The sequence below is a fragment of the Phyllopteryx taeniolatus genome, chromosome 8 (genome assembly GCF_024500385.1).
Source record: "Phyllopteryx taeniolatus isolate TA_2022b chromosome 8, UOR_Ptae_1.2, whole genome shotgun sequence".
Taxonomy (NCBI): Eukaryota; Metazoa; Chordata; class Actinopteri; order Syngnathiformes; family Syngnathidae; genus Phyllopteryx; species Phyllopteryx taeniolatus.
In genome coordinates, this window is record NC_084509.1 from 9,194,341 (window position 1) to 9,219,026 (window position 24,686).

Genomic DNA, 24,686 nt, shown 5'->3' on the forward strand with positions numbered 1-24,686 from the left:
GCCTTGACATAAGTCTAATATTGAACTACTGTATATTTGATGAAAAGGAAGCTGTGCATACAGGAGAGAAACTGAAACTAAAGTATCGATCAATATATAATACAAACATTGTTTTAAAAATACAACAATCATTATTTGCATGTTTTACAAATCTTTAAAAAAAAAATTTTAAATAAATAAATAAGAACGACAAAAATATACAAATTATAATCTTAACATCCCAAATACTATAAAACTAAATTTCATTTTTTTTCACTTTTAAAAACAATGCAATAAACAATAAGTAGTGGAAATAAATTTATTTCAATGTAACACTGGCCTATATTTCATGTAAGGGCAGCAGTGCATGCAGGAGAGAAACTGAAACTAAAACTGTCGGCCAATATCAACATTGGTATTAATAAAATTATTGCTATTTCGATCAATTTGCCCACCGCTTATGCTCGTCTTTAGCTATTTTGCAAGCTACAGACATCCCCTCCTCCCATTGTGCACACACTCACTGACACTTAAAATATGCGAGAGAATCTGTGGTGGGGCATTACTACAGAGGAGCCACATGAAGCAGTTCAGTCATCTGATCCATTCCCATCCAATTTTCATCCTGCTTGGCCTGGGAATCCCATTCCCATTCTCTTCCATTTTGTAACAGGAAAAAAAGTTATCCGGCGGAACAAAACCAATCGCCACACTAGAAAGCCTAAAAAAAAGAAAAGAAAAAAGAAAAAAAGAAGTGCATAGCATAAGTTATGACCAGCAGCCTGGTGCCAAGCAATACTTTGTAGCAGCCTGGCTTGGGGGCCACATTAGCACTTTGCTATTGTACTTGAGTAACATTTTCAGGAATCTGTGCTTTACATGAATATTTATTTTTCAGATGACTTTACTTTACTCCCTATATTTGAAAACAGATATCTATACATTCTACTCATTGTTTTGTCAAAATAGAGCAAGCTCAGTGGACGATGACTCTATAAAAAAACAAACAAACAAGCAAAAAAAAAAAAAAAAACACAGGTGAGATCTCGTTTTAATGATTATTTTATTGAAAGTTTGGGGACTTAAAAGGCAGAAAAATCACAGACAGTGGTGACATGGAGGAACGTCAACCAAGGAGCATTAATATGCCAACTGTAACAGATTCAGAAAGGCAAGATATTCCCCATTCATGGACTATTTAAGAGAATTTTTTGATATAGTCACATGCAAGAATGATCCATGGCGAATGCGTTGTCTCTATTGGCAGCCTAAAAACCGCGAGGTTTTGCTGTTCAAAAATTGTCAGTGACATTTTGGCCATGTCTTTCTTCACTGGAGGGACCAACGACTGAAATGAGGATTAAAATCTTGCTTGCATTTCGAAAACTTGCATATCTCACCTTTAAAGACAGTGTCAACCGTCGAGACCTTCAAATTCCTGGGAATTACAGTCTTTCAGGACCTGAAGTTGGCATCAACATCAATTCCGTCCTCAAAAAGGCCCAGCAGAGGATGTACTTCCTGCGGCTTCTGAGAAAGCACGGCCTGCCACGGGAGCTGCTGCGGCAGTTCTACACAGCGGTCATCGAATCAGTCCTGTGTTCTTCCATCACAGTCTGGTTTGGTGCTGTTACAAAAAAGGACAAACTCCGACTGCAACAGACAATCAAAACTGCTGAAAAGATTGTCGGTACCCCCCTACCCACCCTTGAGGACTTGCACGCTGCCACAAGTAAGACAAGAGCGTGCAAAATCCTCTCGAACCCTCCACATCCCGGTCACCGGCTCTTCCAGTGCCTTCCCTCAGGTAGGCGCTACCGAACAATGCAAACAAGAACTAGCATACATTCCAACAGCTTCTTCCCTCTTGCAATCAACTTCTTAAACAGCTAACTTACAATTCCATTGCAACATGCTGCCAATTTCTTTTGTCTGAGTTTGTTGTCACATTTCTGTCGGGCCAATTATATACTACTCCTGCACTCACTGTAGTAGTCTTGCCACGCTGCACTATTTGCATATCTGTTGTTGACCAATACTGGCCACTCATGCCAGAGTAGCATCTGCTCCATTTGCACACTGACTGAGGAGAATCTGCAACATTTGCACAATCAACATTGTCCCAGATTATCGCACTGCTCGTCACTTTAAACTGCATACATTCCTTGAAGTCTCGACGCCGTTTGCACAATGGTCATTGCACCGGACTATTGCGAGATTAGTCATTCGAACTGCTCTAAGTGCTAGAGGACTCTGCATGTTTTTGAACAATTGTCCATCCATCCATTTTCTGAGCCGCTTCTCCTCACTAGGGTCGCGGGCGTGCTGGAGCCTATCCCAGCTGTCATCGGGCAGGAGGCGGGGTACACCCTGAACTGGTTGCCAGCTAATCGCAGGGCACATAGAAACAAACAACCATTCACACTCACAGTCATGCCTATGGGCAATTTAGAGTCTCCAATTAATGCATGTTCTTGGGATGTGGGAGGAAACCGGAGTGCCCGGAGAAAACCCACGCAGGCACGGGGAGAACATGCAAACTCCACACAGGCGGGGCCAGGAATTGAACCCGGGTCCTCAGAACTGTGAGGCTGACGCTCTAACCAGCCGCCCACCGTGCCCACAATTGTCCCAAAAAAATAAAATAAAAAATTGTGCCAGCATTACCAGATAACTCGCAACCCTTTATTGCTCAGTGACTGTTTTTCTCAATGTCTTTATGTCTCAAAAGTATTCTCTGTCAATTGACTGTCTGTTGTCGTACTAGAGCGGCTCCAACTACCGGAGACAAATTCCTTGTGTGTTTTTTGGACATACTTGGCAAATAAAGATGATTCTGATTCTGAAGTACAGAGTATGAGTACTTTTGCCACCTCAGGTGTTGGGCGGTGGGTGTCTGCATTTACGCTGGCTCACTCGTGTGTGTGTGTGTGTGTGTGTGTGTGCGTGTGTGAGTGTGATTTTGAAAACACCTTGTGGAGACATTGAGTGTGTGAGTGGCAGGCACAACTGGCAAGCTGCCACAGATAATAACATTGGAAATAAATTTGATGTGCGCAATTCAATCTGCAAGGAGAGAAAGAGAGAGAGAGAGAGCGGTGAACTTGTAAATGCTATCTGCTCATCCATGGAATGAGGACTGACACGGCGGGCCCCGGCGAATAGATTGCGCAATTAGTGGCCTTTTGTGCTGTTTGGATGCGTGGAGGAGATTGTCACGCACCCACAACATTCCCCAAACTTCCTGCTTAATGTGTTTACTTTTATGAAAAGAAGACACATTGTGCTAATTATTTTTTAGTTTGTTGCAATTTTACATGACTGTCTGCCGTGATCCAAGTACATTTCCAGAGTGCAATACTCCAGTTAAAGACAGAGGGCACTCTTTAGTAACATTGAACATGATGGGGGCCCATGCAAACATCATTTCACTTGTCACTTCTCTCTTCATAAAACAATGCACTGCCTATAACGATACACACACCGGTCACTTTATTAGGTAAACTTCTGCAATCTAATGAGGTCAAAAACAAAATATGCCACAAATAAGTATTTGCATCCAGTAGTGCTGCAATTAATAATTGAGTATTCCACTGACAATTGTATCAGAATAATCAAATATAAGGATAAACTATATTTTTGCTTGGTTAAAGCGCAATTATGCATACAATAGAAAATTAGACATTTCACTTTTTTCTTAATTTTCTTACATTTTTAAATTTGCGTATCGCAGGAAACTGCATTTTCTTGTCTACAAACATTTGTAGCGAGGCAATTTCAAACGCAAACATAAATAACCATTTATTGTGAGTATCAAAAACATAAGGCAATTTTAAAAAAGTAACACAAGTTTGTCATCTTGTTATTAAGGCACAATTTGATCCAACTGTGGTATCGCAGTTGGAACACTAGGGGGTACTACGTAAAAATATGACGTCAAAAAGAGGCAAAGAAGAAAAGGACCCAAAGAAGAATCAGTAACGTAGTTTCAGGTCAAATAGGTGCTAGCTTGTCACTGTTGGTGTAGTGGTACACTCGCCTGACTTTGGTGCGGGCAGCGCGGGTTCAGTTCCCACTCAGTGACGATGTGTATGTGAGTGCGAATGGTTGTCCATGTCTATATGTGCCCTGCGACTGACTGGCGACCAGTTCGGGGTGTAGTGCGCCTTTCGCCCGAAGTCATCAGGGACAGGTTCCAGCGTCCCGCGACCCTAACCAGAATAAGCAGTGTTGAAAATGGATGGATGGATAAATGCTAGCTGTGTGCTTCTCGATAAGTAGATTAAGTGAATACAAAAGAAATACAAAACTAATTATTGAGGAACACTATACTGACTACACCAGACTGTCATGAACAGGAAGCCCACACAGCGCACGGCCAGCCCGCCGTGTAAATAATTGCGTTATCGCTCACAAAGCTAGCTGCTAATGCTAACGAAAACAATCATACGTGACGCCACGCTATTCCCACAATGCAATATGGATTTTTTGTTGTTGTTTCAGTAATTAATGTCCTTATTGTTACGTTAGTTGTCGTTATGTATGTTAACAGTGGTTCTTCGCATGTATACCTTATTCAACTGTCACATTTATTGCTGATTTTTGTACAGTTGCCCCCCCCCATGAAACCATCACTTTAGTTAGTGTGTTAAGTGTCTAATGGTAATAACGGGTAATAATAACGGTCATTATACCGTGATACACTTTGATTTCATGAATTCTCAGTAAGATCCACAGCATTAGGTTGAAGCTATTCATATTTTCCTGTAGTATAACAATAAGTAACATATAGCTGTAGCTGGGTAGCTGTAAATTTTTATTTCTCAGTGCTTTGTTCAAAGTAGGAAGCCGTTTCAAGTCAGTGTGTACAAGACCAAATGAAATCAGGAGTTATTGGTGTAATCCAAGTCAAGTAAGTAGTGATGGCGAGATGACGCTTCATGAAGCATCGTAACACTTCGGCCACTGGTTCGAGTAATTTCTTGATGCCTGCTGGCCAAGTGTATAATCACAGGCATCTGTATCTTAATGCTACACAATGTGTGATGCACTCCAATACGGTGGTGGTTGTGGCACTTGGAAATGACTATGAATGACAAAAACAAAATGTTTGACCAAAAATGTTTGACCAAATATTGTGTCGACATGAAATAAAATATTGTTTGGACGTATTACGTGTGCTTAACTGTTTCCAAAATGATACTAATCATATACAAGTAAAAAAATAAAAATAGAATAGAATGGAATGTGGTCGAAAACTCAATTGATTTCAGTAATCATACATATAGAGTCATTAAACGCTTATATATAAATAATTATAAATATTTTTCAGAGGGCAAATTCCTGCCTAAATTCTACGTTAAAAATAAATGTCATTGTTCCTTAATAGTTTGTTATGTAATGTTCTTGTTTCTAGAGATGGTCAATTTGGAGTTGTCATTTGCTGTAAGATGTAATGATCAAAATTATACATGTATAAAAAGACATGAAATATTTCAGTGTGAGTGGTGCATCTCTAGAATATGCGCCGAAGTCAGGCGAATGTATCACTCCAGTGACACGGAAAAAGCGTACAGTATCAAATTTTAAAAGACTATATAAAACCATGTCATTTATTTTCTTATACTATCTATCTATCTGTCTGTCTGTATCTATCTATGAAATGGTTCAACAATAAATATGTAATGGTTCAATATGCATTTTTCATTTGTCAGATTTTGCAATATTTACCAAAAAGATTAAAACAGTATGTAAAATATATGTAAAAATTAATATACAGCTCTGGGGGAAAGTGACGAAACAAACAAAACAACAACCCAAAAATACAGGACCTTGTTTGGTATTTTGGTAATTTTTAATATTCTGCAATTAACTGCTCTAAATGACAATATTTGTATTTGGAATTTTGGAGTCGTATTTTTTTATTTATTATTTTTTTTTACATCGACTCACTCATACATCGATAAGAGGCAAACTAAAAGATGAGTGTTAAGTGTGAAATGCATGCACAGTCCTGCTCACCATTGCAACATAATGCAGAATGCTTGATGATGGCACACTCACTGTTTGATCCCTCCTCCTCCTCCTCCCACCGTCCGTCCGCTCCTCCTCTCTCCCCTCCCTCGCATCTCCTCATGGGTGCACATTTCCATCCCATGGCCGTCTCTAGGTGATCTAACGCCGCCAGTCTCCAGCAGGTGTCCAACATGGCGAGCACGGCAAGCGGATCTCTCGTTCTCCCCTTCTCACTTGTCGTGATTTCACTGGCCTTCCTCCTCAAAGGTAAGTTTTGATGCATTTGTAATTCTAATGTTTATGACGCAGCCTCATAAAAAGTGTGTGTGTGTGTGTGTGTGGGGGGGGGGGGGGGTCTTTGGAGGAGCGCAAAGGGGGTCGTGGCACAAGTTGTTCGCGCGCAGCGATAGCGCACGAGAGTCCTCTCGTTTTTTTAGCCTGTTTCTCGTTTGCTGCCTTCCACGTCGAGGTAGGAGCCCACGACGAAAGACCGGCGCTCGTTACGGCTCATGCCGCATCCCGGCCGTCAATTCGGCGTAGGTCTTGTGGGTGTTTCCCGCAGTTACCACGCGATGTTGGGTCAAAAATGTGTGTGTGTGTGTGTGTGTAGGGGAGGGGGGGTGAGGAAGCGCACAATTGCACATGCAGCAAGAAAGTAGCGCAGTTTGAATGAAGTTGAACGTCCTGGCATATACAGTAACACTACAGTCTTAACTCTGCACGCAGGCAGAAAAGCACGCATTGCAGCTGCGTTTCCACTCACCGTGTCCTCCTTTAAGTGTGTGTGTGTGTGTTTAACAACTGACATGTCTGTGCACGAATGCATGAATCAATGTGTGCACTTCCACTGCCTGGTGGTTTTCCTGCTAAAGACCTCCGCGGTTGGACCAGAGTTACATGCGTCACTATTTGTTTTAATGTGTGATTTGATGTCTGTGTATATGGCATCCCTGCTGACACCAGCGGGGCATGTGTAGCGGGTTCGAGACTGTGCAGCGGTGTGTTTTGTTTGGTTGTTGTTGCTGTTGTCACTTCCGGGCTTGTGCAAAATGGCAAGCAATCGTTTTATATACATTGTACAGTGAATGTGTGTGTGTGTGAGTGGGGGGCTGCAAAAGCTGCCGTGTGGACATCAACAGGTCCGCAGGCGTGTGTGTGTGCGTGTGTTGAGAAGACAACATGTCAGAACATCAGGTACATTTTCATAATCTAATGCGATCGATACATGAGCTGTGTCAACAAATTCTCCCTATACAAAAATAATACAGTATGCTCCTTTTTTGGGTCAAAACTCAATGAAACTGTGATGTCACAGCATTGCCCCAAGGCAATAAATCTTCGACGTCCCTATGCTGGTTAGAGCGCACAGGGTGTTTTTGGTAAGTGTCATGACAATGTCAGTTCAGACGCTGTTGTTCACACAGATATTAAAGAGGTAACTGCACAGCCCATTTGAACTCTGTTGCTCACCAAAACAGCAGCCCTCAAATAAGTAAACAATCACGCACAAATTAAATTGTGTAAAGGAGTTCACTGAGAAGCGCTAACGTTGCTCTTACGTTATGTGGCGATGTGGTCTTTAACAACAATGAGTAGTCTCGTAATATTGTGTTTATGGTACCTCCGTAATGTGAAATATGAATTAAAATCATCTGCATTCCTGACTCACAGACGGTTTTCTGCCGAGAGGCCTGAAATTAGGTCGTTCGAATGTCTAGAGCTTATCTACGTCACTTGCGAAGCTCTCTGCCTACCTCTCCACTCCCAAGGCAGCGCTGTAAACATAACAAAAATGTGCTAGGGCTGCACAATTAATCGTAATCACAATTTTGGCTGCCACGATTAAATGAGCCTGATCGTCTGCGATTTTTTACATTTAAAATGGGGGTACTGCTGCATATGAAAAGTGCTTCATTTGCCGCAGTGCCCGCAACCGAGTCAGCCAGCCACCAGGGGGGCGAACGTATGGTTGAGGCTTCATTAAAATCCGGCACTGCGCTCCGGTGCCAACTTCAAAATAAAAGCCTAAAAAGGCATTGGCAGTATGAAGTTTTTATTTTGAAGTTGGCCCTGTCAGCACGGTGGCGGAGAGGCGGCATGTCACTTTAAGACACTATTAAGAATCATTGTAGCGGCTGCTTTGACTTCAACTTTTTAGCTGGCCTGACCATAATGAAAAAAATGCCGGGAGCAAAGAGACAGGGAAATCACAATTGTTGAGTTCTTTGGAGTTTGTGACCATGCACAACTGACCAATGGTCAATGGTCAAGCAGAACAACGGAGATATACCCGTCCTTGACAATCCACTATAGTGATGATGGTGCTTGCACTCTGTTGAAAATATTTTTGTAACTATTGCATGACTGCACTATTTACCCCCTTGCATTGTTCTATTATGTTCATGTAGCAGTATCCTTGAGTCTTCAATTTACCGTTGACTCTGTATCTGCTACCGTTCACTTCAAATAAAGTTTATTAAAAAGAAAACTATCATGATGATGGCGATTTTCAAATGAAAAGTTGGTGCTTGCAGCCTAATGTTATTGCGTTTTATGCATTAACTGTATTTTCTTCCATGGAGTTGGAATTCGTGATTGCACTTTGTAATAGCACATTTAGTCATTTAGCCCTTGCAAAAGTAGATTTTTTTTGGGTACATTTTAAAAATTATTATCAATCATTTATTCTTATTTAAAGATTCCTTTTGAAGTGAAAGCTGTTACATATTGTTTGCAATAAAAATAAAGATTTTCCCTAACATGAGGAATAATCATGATTAATAATCATGATTGCAATATTGATCAAAATATTCGTAATTATTATTTTGGGCATGATCGTGCAGCCCTAATATGTGCTCTCACAAGTGGGTCTTCTACACGGAGGCAACCAATCAGAGGAAAGTGGGCGGTCTTAGTCAAATATGGACAAAGCGGATACAAAACTGGGTCAAACAGAAGTAGCTGTCAGAGGGGCCTTTTCTGGACACTCGTATGACAAAACCAAGGTGTTTTTAAAAAAAATGAAATCGACACCTTTATACGTCCAAATACAGATAAGTCCATGTTAGACCGTCACTCTATGGACTGCATGGAATGCATTCGGCCCACCATGTTTTGCGTGTTAATGTTTACGTCCTGCTCAAGTTTACCTTGCTTCTTGCTTCATTTCTCCACTGTCACTTGACATAAATTATAATATACGGGTAACACTGTGAGGGAGCACAATGTGTTAGTGGGTAGTATTCCTGCCTCACAGTTCTGAGGTTCTGTGTTAGAATCTCAGGTTCCATTTCCTGTGTGCACTTTGCATGTTCTCGCCACGTTTGTGTTGGTTTTCTCTGGCTTCCTCCCACATTCCCAAAACATGCACTTTAGATTAATTGAAGACTCTAAAATTGACCATCGGTGTGACTGTACTGTACATATGAGTGTGAATGCTTGTAAGTTCATGTGCCCTGCGATTGGCTGGAATAGGCTCCAGCTGACCTGTGACCTTAATGAGGACAAGCGCTATAGAAAATAGATGGATGGTTAAGATTGTTTCATACTATCCCAAAATATGTTGTAAATAAAAGCCTCACCCCTGACAGAGACCTACTCCCATCTGTAGCTGAGTAAATAAACACCCCTGGCCGTCATCCATCCATCCATTTTCTGAGCCGCTTCTCCTCACTAGGGTCGCGGGCGTGCTGGACCCAATCCCAGCTATCATCGGGCAGGAGGCGGGGTACACCCTGAACTGGTTGCCAGCCAATCGCAGGGCACATACAAACAAACAACCATTCGCACTCACATTCACACCTACGGGCAATCTAGAGTCTCCAATTAATGCATGTTTTTGGGATGTGGGATGAAACCGGAGTACCCGGAGAAAACCCACGCAGGCACGGGAAGAACATGTAAACTCCACACAGGCGGGACCGGGGATTGGACCCTGGTCCTCAGAACTGTGAGGCTGACGCGCTAACCAGTCGGCTACCGTGCCGCCCCCCTGGCCGTCATTCCAGGAAAAATGACATTTTACTTAAGATATCGATACCTGTAAGTAAAGTGAGCATTATCTTATTATAATTATTTTTTTTTTTAATGTTGCAGTGTACCTAATGAATTGTTCCACGAGCGGAGACGTCTTAAGCGTTGTCTCAGGGTGATTGTTTTCCTTCAGCTCACTGCTGGTAAACCTATTTTACAGTTGTTGATTATATTATGTGTTGAATTGGAGTGGAACAGCATACAGCTTTGTCTCACTCCCCACTCCCCACCTCCCCTTCCTCACATTAATTTAATTAACCTCATAGTCAAACAGAGTTATGTATTGTGTATACGACGTACCGTACAGCAGGTGGACTTATATTCAAATCTGCGCCAGCTGGATGCAGACAAAAAAAAAAGAGGTGGCAATAGTAGTCACACTCTGTATTTTAGTAGAAGTACAGAAAAAATAAAGGTAAAAAAAAAAGATTGGTAAACAAAAGTACTGATTCAATTTATGTACTAATGTAGAAAACTAGACTCTGAAATGTGGTTGAAGTACAAAAGGAAATTTTCCTGTCAATTACATACAATAAAGTAGTATGATATATATATATTTTTTGCTTTGACCTGTGAGCAAAAATCTGAGACAGGAGAATTGCATGGTGGCAGTAAACTCAAATCACTTCACAACAAGCAGCAGTTTGGCTGAAAATAGTGAACAGGTTTTCAAAAAAAGTCTTCAGGCTGTTTACTGCCACTCCCAGTTGAAGTTAATGGTCAGACTAAACATAAAACAAAGAGAATTACACATTGTGTATTTAAAACAACCACATAACTTTGCCGTAGGACAGTCTATTTAGCGTAATGCTAACAAATAGTGCAAACCACCCTCGGCAGGTTAACGACTAGCATTGGTTTAGCATTGTTACAACTCTTTAAGCAATGGATATTTGAACACAAACGGTGGAGCTACACATCTAGACAAACAACATAACAATGCTCACAGGCATGTATTATTCATGCTTTAGGAGAAAAGGCTAATACTATTGCAGATTACTGAGTCAGTTGTGAAATTCTTCTTCGTGTGTCTCTATGTCTTTATTAAGATGCCCCCAGGTTGCCACCGGACAGAGCAGCACAATGTCCATTGAACTAAAGCAAAAATGTGGCAAAAACTTGAATTCTTCACATTCTATTGAAGTTTGTCACTATTGTGTTTTTTATACTTCAATATTATTGAGTATTCCTTTTCTTATTAAAAAACACATTACAAAAAATGTATATATATTTTTTGGCAGGCTGGAATGGATTAATGGCATTTCCAATCATTTCAATGGGGAAAGATAATTTGAGATTTGAGTGTTTTGAGTTATGAAACGATTTAAACTCATGTAGCAAGGCACCACTGTACCTGTTACTCTACATTTCGGATATTGTCGTTGACTAGCGACCTTTGTGCTCAAAGAATACATGTGAAAAATCTACTGAAGTATAGTAACGTATTTGTACTCCCATTCTTCCCATCACTGCTTTAAACTGACGCTGCCACTGGATTATCGTAGACACACACAGGTTAAAGAGTGCTTAATACGAGATTACGACCGCTAATCATGTGTTTATCATGCGTCGCAGCGACACGTCCTCCCTCTGGGGGGGCCCTCGTATTAGACGGGTATATGTGAGAAAAGGTAGTCTACTTATTGTCTGTTTGAAGCCATTCGTCAGGCCTGAGCGAAGGCGAAGTGGATCAATGCGGAGCTGTCACTGAGCCTGCGGGCGGTGCTGAGGGACACTGCCTCAGAGAAACAAAAAGAAACATAGAGTTGTTGTGGGGAGTGTTAACAGTGGTGGGAGGAGTGGTGGGGTGCCGCACTCAACCCCCCCCCCCCCCCCCCCCCCCCCCCTCAGACGCCAGCCTGCCGCCGCCTGGCAGCTAGCACTTTGCCGGCGTGAGTGATTGGTCGTGTCCGTCTCTCTATTCTCCTCCCTCAGTGATGATACAAGCGCAGTTTGACTTCTTGTCGTGGTGGCAGGGGCTTTCACATTGTATGAGAACGGACTGTGAAATGCTTTGTTGTTAAAGGGCCATACATAGATGCGACGTTTTTGTGCTGCTTTTTCATTGCCAAAATATGGGTGAATTAATTAGTTGGTTATTTTCTGTTCTTCTTAGGGAAGGCCATTAGATAAAATTTCCTTGATTGATTTGGGGGGAGACAAGTGATCAATTAATCGCTTCATTGTTATTTTTGTTAAATAATGGCTAGCTAGGCTTTAATATAAAATGTAGTTTCTGGAGAAACAAAACACAAACAAGCAGTTAATTTCCTATGCGTGTGTGCGGCCCCTTTAAGGCGTGAACAAGAGCAAGTGAGGGAGCGGTGACAATAGGTATGAAGCGAGTATTCTGAGAAAACAATCTTGTCATCAAGTCTTATTGGTTTGTCAGGAATTGTGGAACGGAGAAATGTTATGTGTCACCTGGAGTGCAGAAATAGAAACGTGTGATTGAAGGCCTGACTTTTTTGTGGGTTTTTTTTCTACTTTTTTTCCCTGTAATTAATTGGAAATAATGCGTTAAATTCCCAGGCCTAGTTTAAATGTTTTCAAGAGTGTAATGGCTCTTAATGTAAAAAAAGCAGGAAAATGACTTTTTAATTGCTTGAATACAAATGTTTTGGAGTGCCTGCCCATTTATCAAGTGTGAAATTAGAAAACCAAGTAAATCTTATGTGCGCTGTCTATTTCTAAAAATGTGTTTGTGAATTTTGCTAGATTGGGACATAACAGCCGTAACCTATAATTTACATATTACCACCAATGCACAGTTTCTCCGCCCATGATTGGCATCTAGGCTCGGTGAAGATCTGCCATTTTCAAGTGACACTGTCATGTCAAAGCCAAAAGATAAGAAAAGCTACATCGTTGGAAGCACAGATTAGCGTTAACTGACAGCCCGATCGACATTAGCAGCACATACTAGATTTGATTTTATGGTGAAGTTGTCAACGTGGTGGGGGCGGTGGTATTTGGGTTTGGTGGTGTGTCCGCTGCATGTGCCACATACACAGATATGCAAAATACTGAAAAAGTGTAATTTTGTGGCTTGGGGATTAAGTGCTGCCTCCATGAGGGAAATAACAATCTATGCTTTTATTGCTTGCATCCATCCATCCATTTTCTGAGGCACTTCTCCTCACTAGGGTCGCGGGCGTTCTGGAGCCTATCCCAGCTATCATCGGGCAGGAGGCGGGGTACACCCTGAACTGGTTGCCAGCCAATCGCAGCTCAAAACGGGCTGATTTCAAGTTATTATCATGTTATTAAGTCACCTGGGGACAGTTTTAAATGATGAAAAACTGTCTCCTTTGAATTTAAAAATGAAGTGATATGTCACAAAGCCAAACAGATACAGAGCAACTATGTCACTATTTTTGCCATCAGTTGGTTAATAATTTACGCACCTTACTTCATAAAGACTCTTATTCCAGCAGCGTACTCGAGGATAATAATAATCCTGCACTTAATAGCCCATTGATACTGCCCATGTGTGAACCCTGTGCATTAGATCAGGCCAGTACATCATTTGTAACAATAATTCCACTTTTCTATTTAAAGAAATTGAATTTATTGCTCATTAAATTTACATTAAACAGCTTAATAAGACCCCCCCCCAACCTCTGCTAATTGGTAGATAATGCATGGCTCTACTTAATGTGCTGCTAACTAATCATATTATTGGAAGGGAGCTTCGCATAGAGAAGTGGCAGTGACTGGATACTTGGTCAAGAGTCATTTGTTTTCATCACACTGTACATGGCTGTGTTCCTTTCCTCTTATTCAGCTCTGCTTCTCTATTAACGGCAGTGTTTCCCAACCTTAACTGAGCCATGCCACTAATTTTACATTAGAAAAAAAACTTATGGCACACCACTCAACAAAAATTGTCACAAAAAGTGGACACACAGGTTAATTATGTAGCTTTCTACTATCCGTTGCATGTGTGTTCAAACTACGGCCCTCGTGCCATTTGCGGCTCCCTGTGAATTTTTTAGCAGCCTGCGGCATCTACTAAAACTAGCTTTTGACACAAAAGATTGGGGGTGCTGCAGTATAAAAAGGGTGGGTGACGAAAAAAGTGAAGCGTTTGCGACACCAACATCCCCGCTCCTGTCCACTATATTACAACAACTACTACTGATAATAACACATTGGCTTTATGTAGAGCTTTTGCAAAAGCGCAAAGAAAGTGTTTTCAACTAAAATTTGATGAAGATGATTGAGTTTAAGAAGCAAAACTGGTTTCAATGGTATCAAGGTTTGATTTGTGAACACATTGAAAACATTGCTTGAAAAATTGTCAGTTTTTAAGATATTGCTCCTGTTTGTGAAGATCTGCTCAGTGCAGGGCCTGAAATACTATTTGCCTTATCCAGGCGTTGGAACCGGGGAGGCACTATTGGGCACTTATGTGTGAGATGTGCCCCTTTGCTCGGGCATAATACCCTTTTTTAGGAATGGAAAATTCCGCCCTTTGATGATTGGTTTTCGGGATGAACATTTTCAATCACAAATACCCCCGCCTCCCCCACCCCCCATTGATGAGTGGTTTTTACTGTGCCCCCCCACTTCTCAAGTTGTTCCGCCACCCCTGGCCTTATCACTTTTAACAGAAAAGCTGTGACATAACACTTTTTCAAACTAACTATTATACACACAATACATAATCGCTTGATGGACTTGTAGTGTGTTTATTAAATTCAAGTCAACGACAAAGCAAAGCAAGGCATTTAATTGTTCTGCCTATCACTATAAGCAGCTAGATAGTTGAACAAAAATACATTATTTGTAGTAAATAAATAATTTTTGGACCAATGAAGTGAAAATTTCCCACACTACACCTGATGATGTCTCATGGCACACTGTTTGAGAATCACTGATCCGTGGCTGTACCCTCGCGGAGAAATCCAATAAAATTGATCAGGGCTGCAAAGGTTTCTCACCACTCAAAGCGAATATGAAGTTTTCAGCTCAGCGATGCTAGTGAGTTGGACATTTTAAGAAGAGTTAATTATGGGGGACTTGTGTACTTGGAAGAAAAAAAAGATTTCCTTGAATGTGAAATCACTTTTACTTTTTGCAAGGTCAGATAAGTGCCACAGTCAACTCTGAATCATGTACTAAATAAATATGAAAGAACAGGACAAATAGTGTTAAAACCTTGGGAAATTTCTGCGATGAAATATAGAAAACATTCAATTAGGACAGACAGAGCAGATGACGGGACCTTTTAATACTGGTGGGGACAGAAGCCTCTATTCATAACTTTGCTGTGATAATGAGGAAGACGAGCATCAATACTACATTGTTTCCCCGGTTGCTCTCACCCGATTGGCTGCGGTCGCTGATGCTAACAATATCGGGAGGGAAAACTAGAAATGCCGCTGTCTGGTTTTGAATGGGACATACTTGGCACATTAGTATGGCTGATGGAGCAATCACAAGTCGCCATTAAAGGCGGTCGAGACCTCTATTTTCTCTTCCTTCTGACACACCAAACTCATCTTTGCCTTGTACTTTTACAAACACACGATTAAATTTTCGGCTTGCGTATCCCGCAGTTGTTATTTTATAGAATGATTTCCTCACTTTTCCGGCTGGACGGGTCTCAGTCTGTGGCGCTGCGGTAGAGGCTGCAATCACACGCCTCTCTTTGCGCGAATAGAAGGTTTAGGTGGAACATTCCCAGTGTTTCAATCTCTGGCTGCCTCTTGTGTCACGCCAGAATCACAGCTTCAGGGTTGTCAGCGCTCACATGAACCTCATAAAATAAACTTTCCGGAACGCCTCCCATTTATTCGGTGCTTGGGTGTTACTGTATTTGAAAAGTCTGGATTTTTTTTGGATCTTCTAAAAGAAGATCAGATATCTTGTTTCAGAACATTTCAGCTTTATTTTGCATTTCAAAGGAGACATACAGTGAACTCCCTTGTCTGCTGAGTGGATATTAAAAAGATCAAGCTATCAACACTGCTCACCCTGTAGCAACCTGCTGCTGGGTGTTCTCAAAACCAGAGTCTAAAAAACCAAGTGCACGGTTGTTGCCAACTTTGTGCCTTTTCGGTATATTTAGCAATTATTCAGACCCTTCTCGCAACTGGAAACAAAATTTGTGACATCTTCTGGTTTTATTGGAGACTTAACAAAGACTAATATATTGTTAATTTCTCCACTACCAAGAAGACGTATTTTGGATTAAGGGCCTTCAACAACCAAGAAGATTCCAGTTGCCTCAATTAAACTTTTGCAGATGACTAAGATCTGGATGAGATTCAAACGCCCATCCCTAATCCTGTCAATGACAAATTGCTAATTTCGGTTCAGATTATGCATTTAATCATTTAATTGATCATTAATAAATCTACCGATTATGCAGAATTGATTAATCATTGATTAATTGTGTCTTGAAGCAATTGAGGCCAAATGTCTTGCACTGCTTGGCTGTAACCAGCAGAGGAGCTGTTGAGTCAGTCTCAACTCGTTTAATGTTTAAAGAAGAGAGAACATGACAGCAGATTTGGGTGTTAAAAAAAAAGAGTACGTTGAACAAATATATATTCGTGGTTCAGCATTTTTTTAAACCTATCCTCTGTTGTTCACTGAAAATAGCCTAGTCACTGTTTTGGTGCCATCTGGTACAAATAAACTATGTTGAAATTAATTGACACACACACCCGCACAGACTTAGACAAACTATAAGTAGTGCTTTGTGCCATCTTGTGGCATCGATAGGCAATTACAAACGCATCAATTATTCACAGATTTCCACGGGGGTTCACTGTATCGCCATGTGGAATTTCTTTGTCTGTGAGGCACTAATCCTCAATTCTGCTTAATATGACACTAGCGTGGAAATAAGAGTGCAGAACCTTCCGAGATTTAACAAAGCATTAAAACAAAAATAATTGTCACTATTGTTGATAGTGCCCAATGTCTATTTCTACTTACGATTATCATTCACCCCTCTACGTTTTGCATTGTTTTTATTGTCTCTATATTGCCACTTACAAGCATAATACGCTTTGCTTAGTCTCTTATTCAACTTTGTTTTATACCCAACTAAAGCCAATACACATCATTGCTTCTGTCTAAATGAATGTAGAGTCGCTCTGACCTTGCTCTCGCTCTCTCGTTGTCTTTTTTTCTTTTCTTTTAACCACAGTCGTAAATGTTTCTGGCACAGACAGTCATTTAATTCAAGGGAACCTTTGCATTGGTATTACGCTGTTACAGTCGCATGGTGTGAGTTATGTTGATGCCTTTTGAGACTCCCCGACTTCATTGTGTAAAGATTGAGAGAAATGAGTCTATATTTAATCAATGCATTTTTGGCTTTCAAGATGTCTTTCAAAAGAGCACCATTATCAAATCCTGCTTTCTTTCGATCACATTTTGAACTAATGTGTGTATGTGGACAGCTGGTGTCCACTGTGCTGTAATGGCGGTCTATGCACTTAATGCTGCAGGGACGCAGCACCACTCCCGGCTTGTTTTGAGCCTGAAAACAAAACAAAACAAAACAAAACAGGAAAATCAACCAGTGCTTGCTGAAAGCGATACATACAATCGCAAAGGGGACATATTATGTAAAATGGACTTTTTAATGTTTGCATACAAATACTGTAGTTGTGTCTCTGCAGTAGCTGCCCACAAGTGTAGTGTGAAATTAAACAATCAAGTAAATAATTTGTCATCTCCCCACAGCGGTACCTTGATTTATGAGGTTTTTTTTAATTACAAGCCGTTGCTTGGTCGATTTTGTGCTTTGTGCTGCGAGCAAACGCTTGACTTAAGGTTGAGCTTTTTTTGCTGAAGTGAACTGGATGATGTCTATTCTGCTCTCCCATAGCGTGCCGTGTGCAGTTTGGCAGATAGTGAACAGCTCTTCCATAAAGAGGCTACAAGCTTTTGTTTTTGTATTTCTTGTATCCGCTGTTGCTGCTGAAACGATGCAAAATTCCCCATTTTAGGACTAATAACTAATAAATAATAAATATTATCTATCTCATAGATAATTTTACACTTTAAACTATGTGAGTCCCAGGATGCACAGTCTGGAAATGAGTCCCAGACCTGGAACAATGAGTCCCTGCAACTTATCATCACGAAATGATTTTATTTCACGGCCATTTTGCTGAGCCCTACTGAAAACAGCTTTAAATTATTAGGTAAATGCATTATGTCACCTTAAAAGAGTTGTAAACCTTTACATCTCCTAAGAGGATGATAATGTGCCGCACCTCTCACTTTCCGATAAGAACAAAAATGGAAATCAATTTGTGGCCCTGATACATATCTTGGCTAAAATTTAAGGGATAGGTAATGTTTTTTTTCTTAACACCTCTTCAGGTGGAGTGCTGTTTGTGGATGCATTTATGCACACCGAATGAAACGTTATTCCCTAACGCAGCGGGATATGTGGTAACACACGGGGACAACATTAGAATAGCCGCGTCCATCTGCATTACTATTCCTTTCTCCTCCTCCTACCTGCACTATAATGCTTCTCTAATTTTATTTAAACAGTACACTCAGGGATGGAACGAGGGGAAAAAGTCCAGCAATGATTCCGGGTAGAAAATTGCAAATGCAATAAAGTAAAAGCAATATCCCAACAATAAATCTTTTGTGAGTGTGTATGTGTTGTTAGCAGACCAAGTGATACTTGAGGCGCCAACTGGAAATATTTTTCATTACTGATCAGAAGCCTTAGAAAATGCTTATAACCCCTGGAGCCAAAGGTGATGTCCTCAAATTGAGAAGTCCAAGTGTATCAGTTAGGATTATAAAACACCTTTGAAAAGCATAGACTTGAATTGAATTGAACTTGTTTGAATTGTTTGACACAACAACCACAAAAATAAAATAAAAAAAATTCAGGCATGTTTTTGGAATGTGGGAGGAAGCAGGACTACCCAGAGAAAACCCATGCAAGCACGGGGAGAACATGCAAACTTGCGATAGATTCAAACCCACGACTTCTTGACTCTCAGGTAAACGTGTTAAACCACTAGCACACCGTGCTATGTAGGCTACTAAGCAAAAAAAAAACGACAGTGGATGTGCCTTGTGCGTAATGAGCCTTTGGATGTGAACTGTTCTGATGATCCAAGATTTCAACCCTAAACCTTAGGACTGCAAGGCAGATGTGCTTACCACTATGACATTGTGCTGCCCCTGTCATATAGGTGCACTGTGAACCCACGTTTATATCCCGGGGCATACGCTCCATATAGTTTTCTCCCTTCCACACGCTTTAAACACATTTCCACTTTTAAAACACACTTTTAAAAGTATTCTTTAGAACCTGCTCTCACTCTCTTGCTGTCAAGAAATCGTATCGTATAACATCACATTGAAGAAAATAAAAAAAGACTCAAGCTCACACAGTTCTCCAAAAAAGAGCTGAAATGTGCTCGCTGTTGATTTTTCACTCCCAGATGAAGTATATCCATCCATTTTCCTCCGCTTAGCCATGGTCAGGTCACGGGGGCTGCATCTTAAGCAGTGAAGCCCAGCCTTCCCTCTCCCCAGCCACTTCATTCAGCTCTTCCGGAGGGATCCTGAGGCGTTTCAAGGCAAGCCGAGAGACGTAGTCTCTCCGAGTCCTGGGTCGTCCCCGGGGCTTCCTCCTGGTGGAATGTGCACGGAACACCTCACCAGGAAGGTGTCCGGGAGGCATCCTAACCAGATGCCCTAGCCACCTCATCTGGCTCCTCTCAATGCGTAGGACCAGCGGCTCGACTCTGAGCCCCTCCTGGTTGACTGAGCTTCTCACCCTATCTCTAAGGGAGAGCCCGGACACCCTGAGAAGGAAACTCATTTTGGCCACTTGTATCTGCGGTCTTATCCTTTCGGTCACGTCCCACAGCTCGTGACCATAGGTGAGGGTAGGAACGTAGATCAACCGGTAAATCGAGACCTTTGCTTTTCGGCTCAGCGCCTTCTTTACCACGACCGACCGATACAGAGTCCGCATCACTGCAGACGCTGCACCGAACCGCCTGTCGGTGTCCCGTTCCATTCTTCGTGAACAAGACCCCAAAATACTTGAACTCCTCCACTTGGGGCAGGATCTCAACCCCGACCTGGAGAGGGTACTCTAGCATTTTCAGACTGACAACCATGGCCTCAGATTTGGAGCTGCTAATTTTCATCCCAGCCGCTTCACACTCGACTGGGAAACGTTCCAGTAAGAGTTGGAGATCACTGCTTGATGAAGCCATCAGAACCACATCATCTGCAAAAAGCAGCAACCTGATGCTGATGTCATCAAACCGGACCCCCTCAACACCCCTGCTGCGCCTAGAAATTCTGTCCATAAAGGTAATGAACAGAATCGGTGACAAAGGGCAGCCTTGGCGGAGTCCAACTCTCACTGGAAACGAATCTGACATACTACCGGCAATGCAGACCAAACTCTGACACTGGTCGTACAGGGACCAAACAGCCCATATAAGGGAGTTCAGTACCCCATACTCCCGGGGAACCCCACACAGGACTCCCCCAGAATCTGAGATTTGACTTCCTGTTGGACCCTCCTCTCCAGAACCCCTGAATAGACTTTACGAGAGAGGCTGAGGAGTGTGGTCCCCTACAGTTGGAACACCCTCTCTGGTCCTCCCTCTTAAAAAGGGGGGCCACCACCCCGGTCTCCCATTCTAGAAGCACTGTCCCCAATGTCCACGCGTTGTTGCAGAGGCATGTCAATCAGGCCAACCTCACAACATCCAGAGCCTTTAGGAACTCTGGGTGGATCACCACCCCTGAGGCCCTGCTACCAAGGAGCTTTTTAACCACCTTGTGACCTCAACCCCAGAGCTAAAGGAACCCACCTCAGAGTCCCCAGACTCTGCTTCCTCATGGGAAGACGTATCGGACGCACTGTGCTACAGTTGCAGTTCTTTTTTGAGTGCTCTATGATGTTAAGAAATATGTATAAATATTTTTTAACTCACGCCCCCAAAGTCAGCTAAATTAATGCAACAAATATTACAGTACTCTTGATATTGTAAATGTTCGGCTGGCCGGATTAAAGAACGGAGCCGGCCGTAAGTGGTCCACGAGCCATCATTACTTAATAATGAAACAAAGTGAAAAATAACTAAATTAAATAAAGTAAAATAAAAAGTAAAACTGCCGGCAAGGTGGATGACTGGTTAGCACATCTGCCTCACAGTTCTAGGGACTGGGGTTCAAATCCCGACCCCGCCTGTGTGGAGTTTGCATGTTCTCCCCGTGCCTGCGTGGATTTTCTCCGGGCACTCCGGTTTCCTCCCACATCCCAAAAGCATGCATCCGAGGTTAATTGACAATTCTAAATTTCCCGTTGGTGTGAATGTGAGTGCAAATGGTTGTTTGTTTGTATGTGCCCTGCGATTGGCTGGCAACCAGTTCAGGGTTTACCCCGCCTCCTGCCCGATGATAGCTGGGATAGGCTACAGCACGCCCGCGACCCTCGTGAGGGTAAGCGGCTCAGAAAATGGATGGATGGATTGTGGATTCGTTACTTCAGCACCAAGCCACCGAATAACACATCGCTGTGACATCACAATTGGACCCAAATTTCTGAACACATTTTCAGAAATAGGTGATGCTCTGTTCTCACAGACTTGATGGCAAGCACTCCAGAGACCCAACTATTGGTATATAAAGGGTCCTCGGTTTTCGATGAGCCCGATATACGCTGTTTCAAGGATATGAACGGCGCACAATGAACTAGTTTGCATAGTGCCGTAAGAATACATGATCACGCGATACAAAAAAGCATGGTCAGTTACCACTGTACTTACTGTTTTTCATTAGATTATTTTATATTTATAACCCAGAATTGATTTTACATATTAATATATATTGTATTTATGAGTTCTCTACTAATTTAGTGTAGGTTAGTGGTAGACTACGGCACATTCCAACGTACGTACAAATTCGGGTTACGTTGCCTACATATGAACGGAACTCCGTTATAAACAGACCCCTCGTATGCCCCATGTATTTCTAATCTTGGAGGCGGTACGTCATCACCAAGCAGCTGTATTACATGTGCGGATTCGAGCATGAGCGGCATGCAGTGGACACATCGCTTTGACTTCATAATTGTAGCCAAATCTGAATGTACAAACACAATTTTCATTTGGTTTTGTACAATAAAAAGCATGACTTTTCAACCTAAATGTATTATCGAATTTTTAATATTTTTTGAACAGTAAATTATTTTATTCAAGAACAAAAACAATTTTGGAGTTCAATATTACTCATTCCCCCAACCTTCCTTACTGACTGACTTTTACTTAGGCCTTTGTATTCCTTTCATTTGAATGTAGAATTGAATTTGAATGCTTCTCAAATCTAGCATCTGTATTTTTGCAAAATTTTGCTAAACCCTTTCAGGCAATGGAGTCTTCATATTCAAATGTTCTCTTAGTCAGGATTATACTAAAATATATTTCCCCCGACTATATTTAAGTTTGCTATTAAGAGACAACCTTCTATTTGGTAAATTCCTTGTTTATTCCTATTCCTTCCCATGAAAGACATTTGAAAAAAATCTTTTCAAATTCCTATAATTTTGCAACCCTACTACTGCGTTAGCATAATTTAGTGATCATGGCACATTCTGATTGAGGTATGAAAATCAGGTTACGTCACCGCTGTAGGAACTGAACTCTGTCGTAAACTGAACACTCCCTGCACAAGCAATTAAAAAGTCACTTTCCCATAATATGTCTCCTTTAGCAGGTTTTGCGCCGTCCGCCTCGGGGACGTCATGCTCCTGATTTCATCCGCATGACGACAGACCATCTTAATTACACTCGGACGCGGCACTCCAATCTGTCTTTGTCAGGCTGATCGGGAGCGTGCAGACCAAGCACAACGGGCTGAACCGGGAGCCTATTGATTGTTTCTCATACTTGAGTCATTGCACTACCCAGACACGGGAGGCAATAGAGCTAATGGAAGGGGAAAGTCAAAGTCACATTGTTTACATCACAGATGACAGCTAAATGTATTTGGGAGGAAATATGGGCCTGAAGTTATGGCTCCCAAATGGCACTGTGTTTTGTATCTAACAAGACACTGCTGAACCATCATCTAGTGAACTCAAAACATGTCATGTTTCCTCCATAAGGACCCATAATATGGATCTGTTTGCCGTCCGTCCGCATCTAAAAATCTAAAAATATCGACGTAGGTGTTTACAACATCGGGCAATGAGACTGAGCAGATAGAGAGCAGCAGTCTGTGGCAACCGTACATGAATAATCAATACAGTACTATATATGCAGACTGTACATTAATAAAATACTATACAGTGGTACCTTGACTGATGAGTTTATTTTGTCGTGTGACCAAGCTCATAACTCAATTTACTCATATATCAAATCTATTTTCCCCATTGAAAATGTCATTAATCTGTTCCAGCACCCCCAAAACCACCACAATATTTTCATTATGTTTTTTAAGGAAGAAAAATAACACTGTATTGTATAAAAATATAATAAAAAAACAAGTGAAGAAATAAATGTTCGTTGTGTGCCTTTAACTCGCTCCTTGCGAGTGTTCTCATTTTGTATTTGTGTGTTTGACTGTTTGTCCCATTCAATAAATGGCCGAAATTGTATCAGCAACTGTGCATCTCCTTGCCCACATCCGAGGGCATTACAATCACCTTAATTGCTCTATTTTCCTTTGACTTCACTTGAGCAGCGGCATATCTCAAGCTCACTCCAAAGTCAAATTTTGGATCGTAACATCCAAAGCAAAAAATCGACAAAGCAAAAATCCCATATGTCGGTATGAACACATGAACAGGAATAAAAATACTCAGAAGTATTATAAAAAGCAAAAAAAAAACTATACATGTATGAATAAATAGCAGTACTATACGATACTGAAATATATTATACAATGCGTACTTCTATTTGCAGAGGTGAATAATCTCATTTTAATGCTTTCCCAGACCTAACCTAATGTTGTTTCTGCTGTTTACACACTAGTTTATTGTTCTCTTTGTTACATGGCATGCTTCTGAAATTAGGCATGGCCCCACAGTGGTTTGGCAAGTAATTAGAGGCAAATCTGATCCCAAAATCGTCATTTGTTCCTTTTTGTTTTTTCTTTCTTCCCTCAGGGGGTGTTTTTGTTGGGTCCTCCTTAATGAGCTATGGGCTTCAAACCACAGTTGACTGAAAATGTTTTGTGTTTTTTGTTTCTTTTGTGTTGTTTCTGTTCTAGAAGCCTGATGCACTGTTGTACAAACTCTAGTTTTACTGGATAAAAAGTGGGTGAGTCTTAGGGTGACAAATGGAATAACATTTGGCTAATAGGGGTGGGACGGTACAGGTATCTCACAAAATGCTCTGTCCCTCGTTTTTTTGGACCACAGTTCGGTACATTTTCGGGACATGTTTTTTGCATAAAGAGAGCAACTTTTTTGTCTCTCAAAATAATCTCTTTATTTTGCTTGTCCGTCACCATTACTGTTGATTGACACATTCAGAGAGGTATTTATCAAACATTGTTTATCATTGTGCTTTCAGACTTGGGCCTTGCACTACATCACACCAATGACACGATGTGCAAAGTATCGCCTCAATGCTCTCAACTTTTCAAGTGCGGAAAATGAACTTTGCTCAGCTCTCATGCTGTTTATCGAG

The 24,686-nt window shown here is 41.4% G+C and overlaps 1 protein-coding gene across 3 annotated transcripts in view; it reads left to right on the forward strand.

Annotated features, from left to right (window-relative positions):
- The first annotated feature begins 6,102 nt into the window (after positions 1-6,102).
- cadm1b (cell adhesion molecule 1b) overlaps positions 6,103-24,686 on the forward strand; it is a 230,926-nt gene continuing 212,342 nt past the window's right edge. The window contains exon 1 of one of the 3 annotated variants that reach the window (XM_061781988.1): positions 6,103-6,261. In XM_061781988.1, the coding sequence (XP_061637972.1) occupies positions 6,186-6,261 (76 nt within the window). In that variant the 5' untranslated portion in view covers positions 6,103-6,185. The remainder of the gene's footprint in view (positions 6,262-24,686) is intronic. The other 2 variants (XM_061781989.1, XM_061781987.1) reach the window with 2 other exon arrangements.